The sequence below is a fragment of the Scylla paramamosain genome, chromosome 31 (genome assembly GCF_035594125.1).
Source record: "Scylla paramamosain isolate STU-SP2022 chromosome 31, ASM3559412v1, whole genome shotgun sequence".
NCBI classification, from domain to species: Eukaryota; Metazoa; Arthropoda; class Malacostraca; order Decapoda; family Portunidae; genus Scylla; species Scylla paramamosain.
This window is the reverse complement of record NC_087181.1, coordinates 80,001-92,500: the sequence shown is the minus strand read 5'-3', so window position 1 is coordinate 92,500 and position 12,500 is coordinate 80,001. Positions and strand designations below refer to the sequence as shown.

At 38.1% G+C, this 12,500-nt stretch overlaps 2 protein-coding genes across 2 annotated transcripts in view; both read left to right on the top strand.

Moving 5' to 3' along the window:
- The window catches only part of LOC135116340 (large ribosomal subunit protein bL32m-like), a 6,325-nt gene extending 1,038 nt beyond the window's left edge, over window positions 1-5,287 (top strand). The window contains exons 3-5 of the mRNA XM_064033703.1: window positions 722-976; window positions 2,402-2,544; window positions 3,713-5,287. Of these exons, the coding sequence (XP_063889773.1) occupies window positions 722-976; window positions 2,402-2,544; window positions 3,713-3,835 (521 nt within the window). The 3' untranslated portion in view covers window positions 3,836-5,287. The remainder of the gene's footprint in view (window positions 1-721; window positions 977-2,401; window positions 2,545-3,712) is intronic.
- A 4,131-nt stretch (window positions 5,288-9,418) lies between these two features.
- Window positions 9,419-12,500, top strand: part of LOC135116335 (glutamate receptor ionotropic, kainate glr-3-like) — a 33,503-nt gene continuing 30,421 nt past the window's right edge. The window contains exon 1 of the mRNA XM_064033689.1: window positions 9,419-9,539. The gene's annotated coding sequence lies outside the window, so the exon portion shown is untranslated. The remainder of the gene's footprint in view (window positions 9,540-12,500) is intronic.

The following is a 12,500-nucleotide window of genomic DNA, read 5'->3' as shown; positions in this document are numbered from 1 at the left end:
TGGTACCCTCAGTGGGTGCTCTTTTTCATACTTTTTGTTGCCATTGGCCAGTGCCCCTTGTTCTTGAAAAAATAAGATAAAAGCCTCTAAATAATATGTGTACCATCCTGACATATTGCAACACCTTGCACCTTGCCGCACACACACACACACACACACACACACACACACACACACACACACACACACACACACACACACACACACACACACATGCACACACACACTACACACGCATTTTAGTGGGCATTTTTTTTATTAGATCTTTGTTGCCCTTGGCCAGTAACCTTCCTACATAAAAAAACACACACACACACACACACACACACACACACACACACACACACACACACACACACACACACATTTAAGATAACCATTAGGAACATAGCTTATAATATCATTACTGGAGCTATAAAGGCCCCAAAAGGCCCTGGGATCTAACAACCATTATGTTCCCACTGTTTGTCCTTTCAGTCATGATAATAATAATAATAATAATAATAATAATAATAATAATAGTTGTAATAGTAGTAATAGATCAGTTCACTCTCCTTCAGATCAATTGTCACCCACAGATTGATTGTCACCCACCCTCAGATCAGCTCACCCTCCTTCAGATTAGTTGTCACTTTCAGATCCATTTGTCAGTACCTCTCTGCAATGGCCAATGGAACAAGGCAGCAATAAATGGGTAGTTACCTTAGCTTCACCATTGCAGGTCCTCCTCCAATGATGGCAGCTGCAGCTCTCCCTGTCCCTGTCCAGTACAATGTTGAACAGATCTCTGGCAGCTTATTGGAAGATCTAAAGGAGGAGGGCTTCCTGTGGGCAGTTCCCAAGAGCAGGAGGAGCCGGGAAAGACGACTCACCCGAAAGTTTGGTCTTGAAAACAAGCACAAGAAGATGCTGCCGTATCGCAAACTGCTGACGTGTGATGACTGCGGCCACGTGCATGAGCCAGGTCGCCTCTGCCGTAAGTTGTGCCTTGTCTTTTGTTGCTGTGTGGCTCTTGACTTGTAGAATGATAAAAGAAATAACAAGGAGGATTATAGAAGTAACATTAGCCTACAAATTTTGAGACACATGACAGGCCGTCTCTCTTGTAAGTTATTGCTTGTGTTGCTGTGCAGTTCTTGATGTGTGGTTGTAGAATTATTAAAAAAAAAGTAACACATAGGATTATGAAAGTAACCTTAGCCTTCTAATTTTGAGACATGTGACAGGGTGCTTCTGTTATAAGTTGTGTCTTGTGCTGATGCAGGAAATTTCAAGTACACAATGATAAGATAATTTTATATAATCTTACGGACTATTTTCTTTTTAGCACTGGTATCTTCCCCCTCTTACATGAAAAAAAAAAATGGAGTATATATTTTTCTTGAAAGGAGTATTACTGCTTTCAGGTCAGCCCTTTGTGCCAAATTTTCTATACCTGACACCTGACTTTGAATTTATAATATAAACAAACCTGATTGATGATGGGTGTTTCTGCTGGTAGTGTATAATTGCATCAGACAAGAAGGCCTGCTCAACATTCCACACTTATGTAATGCTCATCTTGTAAGTATTTGTTCAGCTTAGTTTGATGTGCAGCTTCCTGTTTCCCTGCTGGGCCATGACTCCTTCAAGACAGGAATATCAAGACGTCTTCAAAATTAAGTTGATCATGCCTCTCATGTGCACTGTTGTGACCCAAACACTTAACAAAGATCTGGTCCCAGCTGTGCCTTGCATCACCATGGACCTCAAAGCTATGCTGTTTTTTTTTTTTTTTTTTTTTTTTTTTTTTTTTTTTTTTTTTTTTTACAGTCATTAGCATCCAGTACCTCACTTTGACAGCTGATTGGCCTCTTATTATTCTCATCCCTTATCCTGGACACACCTTGGCATAATCCACAATGCACTGGGGAAACATACTTTGTGCAAATGTTTGAGAATAACAAGAACTGATTGGTTCCTTATTACACTCATTCTTTATCCTGGACACACCTTTGCATAATCCACAGTATACCAACAAACACTATAATTGTGCAAATGTTAGAGAATTACAAGAGCATTAAAATAATAATATGTTATCCATGAGCAGCCCAGTGGTGGGGACAGCCTGGCTGCACACTGTGTGGCTGCCTTTGGGGAACACTGCTGCTGTGTTCCCCTCATGTTTGTTAAAGGCAGCCAAAAGGGAAGGAGTGAACTCTCATCTGTATTTTGATTGTCGCATTGAGACAAGGCATCATGTAGACGTCTGGTCATGGCTTACTCCCTTGAAGGAAGACCTCATCCGTACATAGAGGCAGATCTTCATTACATCTTCATATCTTGCAAACTACAAAATTAATCAAAACAAAGAAGACCTTAAAGAAATGTGTGTATGAAATAACTTTTATTTTCCCTGCAGCTAACTGCTATGGTGAAAATAAGAAGATTACACAAGCAATGCAGGAAGCGATGGTGACCATGCAAGGCCTCAACCCAGTGGAGTATGAAGCTGTGCCGGTCTTCAAGGGAGAGAAGGTCAACACAGGAGATGGATTCCATGAGGTGAGTCAAATTACCTTTCACAAGAATCATACAGGCTTTGTGGCAATACCCATGCAGCTGTGAGGTGTCACCCACTAATAATTCACTTTTCTGAACTTGCTTTGTGTTCACTGAAAGGCTTGTGAATCAATCATCATTGTCATTGTTGGTCTGACATACTTCTGAAGTAAAATGTAATGACTCACAGAAGATGTGAATACCTGAGTAGTGATAAGTGTTCCTGTGTTCTTGTAGTATTTTGATGTAGAGGATTGTGTGATCTTCATTGTCTCAGACTCTTTGATTTTCTCACACATGAAAAAATAGTCACAGCCTTTGAGACAAGGATACCTTTGTAGTATCAGTAAATGGAATTAATTATTTGGCAAAGCTTAAATCAGCATGAAGTTGTCAGAAAGTTGTGTGCAGTGAGTGAGAATGAGGAAGTGGAAAGAGATGGTGGAAGAGAGTTAACTGATGGATCAGACCCAGGAGTGTTTGGGCAGGTACAGAGAACAGGAGACCAATTGTTAATCCTTTCATTGCTATATGTAACAACTCATGACCCTAAGAACAATGTATGAAATCTTTACAAGCATCTGCAAGCAAAAAAAAAAAGAGAGAGAGAGAGAGAGAGAGAGAGAGAGAGAGAGAGAGAGAGAGAGAGAGAGAGAGAGAGAGAGAGAGTAGGGAAGGATTTAAATTACATGGCACAATTTGTAGCCAGAATGATGATTGGAGAAAGCTATAGAGCGACAGAAAATGTCTCAAAGTAGTTAATGATGAAGGAAGGATGTGCCAAACAGTAATGAAAGGGTTAAAGAAGATACTGTGATCTTGAGGGACATCTCTTTCTTTCAGTTATTATCATCCTGACTCTCCCAAATACATCATTGTTATATTTACTGGCATTATCCTCAGCTTCAACATTACTCTTATCATATGTATTCTTCTTTATCTCGCTCATCCATTCTTTTTAGGTGACCAAATCAGTCTTTTCTGAAGCTCATCCTTTTTCCTCATTAAACATCGTGAGCTTTATTTATACATGTGCAGTAATCATTAGTACAGGAGGGAGGAGAGAATGAGTGCATAGTATTGCTGATGATACTGTAATCACATCATATGAGATGCATCAGAGAAATAGAGGAATTAGGAAGCCTGACACATTCTCTTTCTGTCTTCTCAGGGCAAGCGCATTTTTGAAGTGCCCACGGAACGTCCCAAATGGTTCTCCAACAGACTGACTGTCAAGTCCAATGTAACAACCTCTTCAGACACCACTGTTGTCAAGCCTACCAACTTAGCATGAACACTATTATTTCCCTGGTTGTACTTTTCAATATTTGAGTCAAGCTTGTGTTCTTGTGCCTCTAAATTTGGTTCTGTGCAATGCAATCTTGAAATGATGGATGCCTCCTCTCAACATCTCATTCCAACTGCTGCACTTAGGTATGCTCAGGAAGCTAAACTCATAGACAGTGATTAAACATCCAATATTTGTCAGTTTGTGTTCATAATTCTTTATTTTATCATCTCTTGTCAGTTTCTTAATAATTTTACATCACATTGGTTACATGAGAAGCCATTCTTGGGTTTATCATCAAACTCCACAAGTAACTCCTTATCTTGTCATGTACCACCACCTCAAGACAGAATTTTTACTCCACTTCAATTTTTTTCTTCACTTCAACATCATCTGTTCAAGTGTCTAGATGTGGCATATACAAGTACTATTTGTATCCTCTTGTAAGGCCAGGCAAAGAAAGAAATATATGGCTGGAATAACAAGAACAGAGAGAGGAGGAATAACAGCTGGACATCTACTGCAAATCACAAAAGGAAGAAGTGTGGCATTCCCTGGTCACCAGTGTCACCAGAGGCACCACACTTCCTTGCTCTACCATGTAAATTTCCTTGCTACCCTTCTCAACTTTCTGCCTGAATTTACTATTGCCCATCATATCTTGAATTTAATATAGTGAAATACATTGACTTGCTTATGCTATAAACTGTGATTGATATTGTATACTTTTCTTTGTAGATTTAGTATTCATATATGTATACGAAAATTAGTGTCTGAAATCTGTGTACTGTGAACAGAAAAGGGATGCATTACTTTCTTGGTGGTAATCATATTTATTGTACTTTTTATGCCTTGATCAGTTTTACTTCATAGTTTGTGTAATGGTGTGTGTGTGTGTGTGTGTGTGTGTGTGTGTGTGTGTGTGTGCGCGCGCGCGTGCACGTGCATGTGTGCGTGTGTGCGCGTGAGCGCTTTGACTACAATAGCCATACCTTACTGAAGTGCCGTGCCTTTTCAGACATTGGTACTTAGGGAATACCAGTTGTTCCTTCTCCTTCCAGTGTTCTTGCTATTCCATCCATGCATTTCTTTCCTTGCCTGCCCCATACAAAATGCTACACCTTAAGGCTTGAGTAGATGGACTTGAAGTAAAGAAAAGAAGTTGAATTGGAGTAAGAATTTTGTCTTGAATGGTGTTTTGTTCATAGTGTGTCATGACAGACTTGCTTATTTATTGAAAGCAAAGCACCACCAATCTTTGCTTTCATCTTTTGTACAACATGGAATGGAAACACTGTAAATATTAATAAATGTTTTTTGACACAATACTGTAAATAGTCCAATCCTGGTTGTATGAGCAAGAGGAAACTTCAAAAGCTCATAAATGTGTTTGTTTGTGTGTGTGTAAAAGGTAAAAGCTGAAGGGGAATGTAAGCAAAATAATTATGGTGTTTGAAAGAACTTTGTGTCTATGTCCTGAAATGTCTTGCTCTCTAACCACAACTTTTTTTCAAAGGCCACAGCTGGGTTCTCAAGACTAATTGCCTTGTTAATAATATGGAAATCTTGTTTATCTTTTACTAGAACCACCCTTAAAACCCTGTCACTTAAAAGTAAAGATTTTTGCAAGTAGTCTGGGTGTGGGTAGAAGTGTTCAGAAGCTAAGTAGAGAAAGATAGAGGAGAGAACTAGTGCATGCAAAGATAAGATTGTACGGAGACTTATTTGTCAGTCAACTCTTTGCAGAGAATTCCTAAGGACAGGTGTAGGATGTAGAGACACACTGAGGCTCAGAAAAGCATTATCTATCACGCCATCCAAAGCTGCACAACTAAACATGCACTAGTTTACCACAGTTACCTCACATAACAAGTATATGGTCAACAACTCAGCTGACTGCACTTCAGACCTGAATTATTATTATTATTTTATTATTGTTATTATTTTCATGTAAGAATGGCATTGCCTGGGTCATCCTGTCTGAGGGGCATCACAGCACTGTGTGAGAACAAAAATTTCTTGGAAGAGTAATCTGTCATGACATGTGTGCAACCTTTTCCTCGGGAGGCTGTCAAGACTCAAGCCAATGAGCAGTGCACTGCACGACGTGCCACATCTACACTCCTGGTGGTGGAACTGCCAAAGTTCACCACGTACTTCAATTAGAAAAAATCATGAAAAACCTACACCTATAAATGTGCTGAAAACGTCAGTGCAGTGCGTGGGATTTAAATTCCAGGTGGGCCACACCCTTGTGGTATTTAAATCTGGGAAAATTACTTAGAATGCAGTGATTCCTCTGAAACTTTGCCAGAGTGTTGCCAGATGATCGGGAAAGCTAATGATGCACTAATCTCAAATACTCCCAATCTCGGATTTTGGACCAAATTTTTGTTACCTACCGTCTTTAACTAGGATCGGTCATTACTGTCCTTTATTCATATATATATATATATATATATATATATATATATATATATATATATATATATATATATATATATATATATATATATATATATATATATATATATATATATATTTTATTTTTTATTTTTTTTTGTTATATACATACACTTGAAACACACACACACACACACACACACACACACACACACATCTTTAATAACGTATGCCACCCACACCCACTCACGCCCATGCATACATCCACACCCACGCACACCCACATCCACGCACGCCCAAATATGTCCACACCCATGCCCACGTCCACACCCATGCACACATCCACACCCACGCCCACATGCACGCCCACACCCACGCCCACATACATGCCCACCCATGCCCACACACATGCCCACCCAAAGCCACGCACTCACACATCCACGCACTCACCCACGCCCACGCACTCACACACGCCCACACACTCATCATACGCCCACCAACTTGCATGTCTGCGCCACCCACTCACTCACATGCACATTATCTATGTATATATTTATCTTTCCTTTCACGTTGGTAATGCAAGGCTGAGGTTACCGTATCGTGCACCACTGGCTGACTTCATACATGCAAGAAGATTATTATTATTATTATTATTATTATTATTATTATTATTATTATTATTGATATAAATATTAGTTCTGCTACTACTAGGGAGAAATGGATAGTTTTTGACTGACTGACCAGCTATTTTTGGGGTTAGCTAGGATAGGTTCAGTTATGTTACTCAATCTAATATAATCTAACATGTAGTATTGATTTTTCTTTTGTTTAGATTGACATAAGGTTCATTTTAAAATATCTAATATTTTTACAGTGTCTGTAGTACCTGTTTGGATTAATGTTGATAAAAGAATGTGAAAGGTGGACTGATTACCTTAAATGGGCAGCAAGTGTGTCAATACAAGACACTGGAAAGTGCACTCAGACAATAGACCACAGTGATGAAAAAGGTGAACCATTAGATGTGGTTTGGTCTGAAGACTTCTAACATGGGATACCTTGAGTAATGTGTAAGTGTGTCACAGTAAAAGCACTGGAAGGTGCACTGAGACCATGGACTACATCACAGGAAAGAGTGAACAACTTGATGTATTTTGGTCTACGCACTTCTTCTAAGATGGAATGCCTCTATTAATGTGACTGAAGGCTAACTTAAACTCTCTCAAATGTATGTTTGGATTGGAATGGATGTATATGGGTGTATTTCTACTGTGTCATTATATGTCAGAGTGTGTGGTGCTGATGATGATCACAGTGGTTTAATGGGAAGAGCAGCCAGTGTCCTGTGAGCTACTAATGTACTTCAGGTCCATATCTCTCTGTAGTAGACCTGTGTGATTTATGAGTGAGGTTTGTAACATTTTACACTTGTATCTTGTAAGGTCATCTAAAAGTGCTAGCAGGACCTCTAGAATCCAGGACCTGTAGCTTATATGAGACCTATATTGCAGGACCTGTAAATTACAAAGCCTGTAAAAGATCTAAGATGTAGGACCTGTAATTTTTGAGGTCTGTAAAAGGTTTACAATGCTGAACCTATAATATGTCTGTAATGCTGGAATTTTAATTTTCAACAAGGCCTGTGTAAGGTCTAGAGTGGAGAAGCTGTAAGTTATTAAGCCTGTAAATGGTCTAGAATGAAGAAATTGTAACTTGTATGGTCTGTAAAATGTTTTGTAATGCAGGAACTGTAAGTTACGAGGCTCATTATGTAAGATAAGACCTCCTGCTACAACTCAGTAAGCCTGCAAGATTAATGACCAGCTTTATGAGGCCTAGGACTGGTGTGTGGATGCAGCAGATAAACATACACTCACTCCCTGGACTCAAGAATCCTAGTTGTTGGACGACCACAAGATGTATTAGGAATTTCAGGCGACTGGAATGTTATATGTATTTTTATGAAGCTCTTTAAACATTCTGTGAATACCTTGAGGGGTTGGTAGAAGTCTTACAAAAGCCAATTTTTGCTGTTTCAAACATTATAAAACTGAAACCTTTATCAATGCTGTTCATATATCATCCTTGCACTACCTAAATCCACATTCCTCCTGGTATATATATATATATATATATATATATATATATATATATATATATATATATATATATATATATATATATATATATATATATATATATATATATATATATATATATATATATATATATATATATATATATATATATATATATATATATATATATATATATATATATATATATATATATATATATATATATATATATATATATATATATATATATATATATATATATATATATATATATATATATACCAGGAGGAATGTGGATTTAGGTAGTGGAAGGATGATATATGAACAGCATTGATAAAGCTTTCAGTTTTATAATGTATAATTGGCTTTTGTAAGACTTCTACCAACCCCTGAAAATATTCACAGAATACTTAAAGAGCTTCATAAAAATACATATAACATTCCAGTCGCCTGAAATTCCTAATACATCTTGTGGCCGTCCAACAACTATATATATATATATATATATATATATATATATATATATATATATATATATATATATATATATATATATATATATATATATATATATATATATATATATATATATACAACCTTGGCCTTAAATTTTATGGCTCTACCTGGTAACGAAGACAAATTACTGTAAGTCTATTTTAGTCATCTAAAACTGTTTGAGAATCATGCTTTAATATCCTGGTATTTCGTAACTCAGACCCACGTTGTAGAGGATTGTAAGAGCAGAACAACTGAAAGAAGAATGATGTGAGGAGTGGGTACGAGAGTAAAAAAAAAAAAAAAATACGGACTAGGCTGTGTAATTTTTTATTTATTTATTTATTTTTTACTTGAAACTGGATTTATAACTCAGATTTTCCCATCATGAGTACCTCGATTTTCCCATCAGGAGTACCTCGATTCAAAGGCAAAGTTATGACGAACGAAACCATCCGTCATAACCTTATGTATGTAGCGCTTATTTAATTTCAAATACTAAAAGAAAGCAAAAACTGGCGTTTATAGCTTCTATAAATATTTCTTTCGTTTTTTTTATGTATTGAGATAATAGACAGAGTGGTTAAGATAGTAATTTAACCTTTGAAATATGTAAATATGGTCCCGTAGGAATTCAAAGTAAACAAACAGTGTTCGAAGAGTTTGGTGGCAAGGATGGTTTTCTTGACGATCTCCAAGGTCGTCACAACTGCATCTTCCCAGCAGCAAGTTATGTAAGTATTATGATCACCATAATTTCGGTGTTAAGTGGATTTCTCATTTCTGTATCACTCCGATAGGCTTCATTCACTAGATCGGTAACAAAGAGAATACATGCACGGTCTAAACAATATCTTTTGATGAGTTCATTCAGTACGTCATATCTGAGTAAATAATTCCTGAGCTCGAGATGTTGTGGGGCGTGTCACAAGCCAATAGGACAGGGTGGACCCAGTCTTAGCAACCCGCACGTATTTACGACAGACGAGCGCAGTTTATAATAAGAATGTGCCTTTTTATCCTAGCTAAGACACGTTTCACAGCTAAGACTCGCTAGGACTGCTTCGTGAATACGGCCCTGCACACGTTTCAAAGAGAAATGGTTGTAAAAAGATTGTTTCTATTGTTTATTGCATGACAAGGCACAAACAGTAAAACAAAAATTCAGCCATTAGATGCCTTATAAGTGTACAGTGACATGATATCAAACAATTATAAAAAAAATGCTCTTCAACCTAATATCACACACACACACACACACACACACACACACAGAGAGAGAGAGAGAGAGAGAGAGAGAGAGAGAGAGAGAGAGAGAGAGAGAGAAATTACTATATATCGCATGAGAGAGAGAGAGAGAGAGAGAGAGAGAGAGAGAGAGAGAGAGAGAGAGAGAGAGAGAGAGAGAGAGAGAGAGAATTACTATATATCGCATGAGAGAGAGAGAGAGAGAGAGAGAGAGAGAGAGAGAGAGAGAGAGAGAGAGAGAGAGAGAGAGAGAGAGAGAGAGAGAGAGAATTACTATATATCGCATGAGAGAGAGAGAGAGAGAGAGAGAGAGAGAGAGAATTACTATATATCGCATGAGAGAGAGAGAGAGAGAGAGAGAGAGAGAGAGAGAGAGAGAGAGAGAGAGAGAGAGAGAGAGAGAGAGAGAGAGAGATTACGGGATAGCATACCAAGAGAAATCAACCTTCAGGCCACCTTTCACCTGCTACATAGTTTATTTCTTTTTCCTTCATCAATATGCACATGTATATGTACGTACATTTATATGTATATGTAGACGTGATCTCATCCACCCATATGTCCGCCCCAAAGACAGCTTCCCACCTCACCAAGTCCACCCAAGTTGGATTTATGAATAGGGATGATAGGTGGAAATAGGTAGGTATGATTCATACAGGAACTGCCACGTGTAGGCCTGATGACTTCCTGGAGCTTCCCTTGTTTCTTATGTTCTTATGTTCTATTGGTCCTTGCTTTCTTACTTAGCCTACCTTTGCTGTGGCCGGTCAGTCACGCGCTCTAGGTTTTGTCAAGGCGTCCCTACAATCCCTCTTTATTTTATACGACTGTCGCGAAAACAAGATCCTTTTACAAGTATTGTGTCTTTCTGTGATCTCCCTGGACCTCAAATGATCACCTGCACAACCCACAAATGCGCTAAATCAAAATACTATAATTACCAGTCACCACCACTCTCGTGCCTTAGTCCACAGTGTGTGCGGTGAAGCGGGTCAACTAATAATTTCGACAATGACTATTCATTTCTGAACAAAAATATGGTGCTTTTTCAAATCGTGATCTACGTATGCAATGAAGGGATCAGTAGAAAAATTATCTAAATATAAAATAACTTACCTACCGTAGTCATCGGATGAAAACGCCGCTATTTCACTACCCAGCGAGTGACCTGGTGATGTGTTCGTCTCATCCTCACTTCATCCTGAGTGTTGTGGTGAGTACAGATTACCTAATGCCTTGTGGTGATTCGTGGTGAGTTTAAATTAACAGATAAAGATGAGATTGTAATAACGTTAATTTTGAGCCTGGAGCCTTCTACTGACAGCACGAGCCTCCTTAGTCCTTACACCGAGGATTATGTGGAACCAATGTATTCATTGACTTACACTGAGGCCTGTGCACACGGAATATTTTGCAACGCGACGTGACCAAAGCAACGCCAGTCAGGGGAGATGGAAACCATGGTGTGCAACGAACTTCGGCAGCACACTGCGTAGTTCCCTTTCTGGATATGCATGAGGTGTACGCTTTGGAGGAATAATAAGAGGAGAGGCCATGACGTCACAGAAGTGAAGCCACTAAGCTCTGGCCCCTTCTCGGAAGTCAACCCAAAACATAGCTCAGCTACCGATAAGCCCGACACTCACCCACCTCAACATTTTGCCATTATGCCTGCTTGTTCGGTTTATGGCTGCACCAGGAGAAGTGACGAGAGAGATATCATTTCACCGATAAAGTGTAAAGATTTGCATAGCCAATCATCACATGAAATGCTAGAAAACGGCTAGATCAGGAGCGCGCCAAAAGACGTGGGGGATCATATGACGAGTTATTTAAAGAATTTCACTTGCAGTTCGTCTTCTGTGAGATCCACATGCAAGCAATCAAATTAAAGTAATGCAAAATTCTATATGTATCATCAAAAGTGCAGTGAACACTTACTATTAAATATTTGTATGTTACAAACTCCTCTGCTACAATATTCACTTTTTGACTGACAGTTATGACTTACACAAAGAGTAATATATATAGTTCTTGTGGCTTCATAATTAATATTAACACATAGTAATTTCTCAAAATCTTGAAAATTTTTGCAAAAACAGTGTTGGAGTAAGGGTGTCTTCAGCCCCGGCCGGTTATGGGACCTTCTCATTCCCTCACCAACTTTTTTTTTTTTTTTTGTTAATTGTAACATTTAAATGGCTGACTATTTTGGCCCCATATATATATATATATATATATATATATATATATATATATATATATATATATATATATATATATATATATATATATATATATATATATATATATATATATATATATATATATGTGTGTGTGTGTGTGTGTGTGAGTGTGTGTGTGTGTGTGTGTGTGTGTGTGTGTGTGTGTGTGTGTGTGTGTATGCACAAGGAGGAGCGGCACCAATTTTCCCCTAGTCAAGGAGT